At 49.6% G+C, this 1239-nt stretch overlaps 1 protein-coding gene across 1 annotated transcript; it reads right to left on the bottom strand.

The window, feature by feature from the left end:
* Positions 1–9: 9 nt before the first annotated feature.
* On the bottom strand, positions 10–1165 carry LOC111666193 (microtubule-associated tumor suppressor candidate 2-like). The gene is made up of 4 exons (XM_023421453.2): positions 1057–1165; positions 822–941; positions 571–668; positions 10–468 (listed from the first exon to the last, which is right to left on the bottom strand). Exons 2-4 carry the CDS (start codon positions 876–878, stop codon positions 39–41), a joined length of 585 nt encoding a protein of 194 aa, XP_023277221.2. The 5' UTR covers positions 879–941; positions 1057–1165; the 3' UTR covers positions 10–38.
* Between the last annotated feature and the right edge of the window lie 74 nt (positions 1166–1239).

Here is a 1239-nt window from a genome sequence, read left to right on the forward strand (position 1 = left end):
TGAGCCATGTAAGAAACTGGAGGGAGAAAGATGCGAGTCTATCTCTGTAAAGAGTTGAGACTAGCGGGTGAGTTACAGCGGTTGACCGATGCTCTGTGTGTGGGCGTGGCCGGGCCGGGGGAGTAATTCTGATTACTTGCTGCCCTGTGAGTGGGTGTGGCAGGCCCCGGGGAGAGATTTTGATTGGTGGTGGCTCTGTGGGAGGGGGAGGAGTACTGAACTTGCTGGGAACAGCCGCAGCAGTGACTGGGGGAGTCGCACCCTGTTACAGGTGAGGAGGAGAAGAATGGGGATGAGGGGACGGGGGAGGTGGAGAAGGAGCGGTGCAGCGGGGAGGAGGCGGGGGACATGAGGGGACTGGTCTGGAGACGCCACAGCAGTTCCTCGTTGTTCCGACTCAGACGCTTCTTCTCGGTGCTCTCCTTCTCCACAGAATCCTGGAGGTTGGCGTTCTCCTCTGATAGTTGCCTACAGCACAAAAAAAAAACAGCACAGAGGAAGCTAATGTTAGTATACAGATGATGAGGATAGCAACAGTAATGTTAATGATGATGACTGCATGTGTCTTACCTGGAGAGAGCTAGGTTCATTTCTATACGTGTCTTCAGATCTTCATTTTGCTGCTGCAGAACCTGGACCCTCTCCTCGAGGAACACGTTCTTTTGGGCCTGCTCAAAAGTAGAATACAACCACAGTGCAATCTTTCATTCACCAGACACATTGAGCATCATGTGTATCCAGACCAGAGCGGTGTGCATGTGTGTGTTTTGTGTAGCAGTGTCAGTGGAGACAGGGGTATGGGATGGCTTATTTGAGCCTACCACTCTCTCCAGGTCGGTTATCTTCTTCTCTTGTTGGTGTATCTGCTGGTTCTTCATTTCTACAACCTCCTTCAGGCTCTTCAGATCTTGCTCAATGTGCTGGTACGGAGCTAAAGCATCCTGATAGAGAAATGGGGTTTTAGAAACATAGCACTTCAGTATTGCAGGTTCAATATCCAGATGTCTACATCTACATCATTTCCTGTTACACATGAGAGTGATGCATGCAACTCACAACTATCTGTTCGTCTGTACTCCTCCTCAAAGCTTCCTCAAAACGTTTGGCTTTGTCCCTCAGACTCTGATTTTGAAATGTGAGAGTATCCACTTGATCCTGAGCACAAATAAACACACACACACACAGACACACACACACACACACACACACACACACACACACACACACACACACACACAC

Source organism: Seriola lalandi, unplaced genomic scaffold, assembly GCF_002814215.2.
Source record: "Seriola lalandi dorsalis isolate HSWRI2012SDOR001 ecotype SW California unplaced genomic scaffold, Sedor1 jcf7180002002714, whole genome shotgun sequence".
NCBI lineage: Eukaryota > Metazoa > Chordata > Actinopteri > Carangiformes > Carangidae > Seriola > Seriola lalandi.

Coding starts and splice junctions, on each gene's coding strand:
- LOC111666193 (XM_023421453.2), bottom strand. CDS start 878: ATGAAGAACCAGCAGATACACCAACAAGAGAAGAAGATAACCGACCTG. Junction 669..821: donor TAACCGACCTGGAGAGAGTG/GTAGGCTCAAAT, acceptor ACTTTTGAGCAG/GCCCAAAAGAACGTGTTCCT. Junction 469..570: donor ATGAACCTAGCTCTCTCCAG/GTAAGACACATG, acceptor TTTGTGCTGTAG/GCAACTATCAGAGGAGAACG.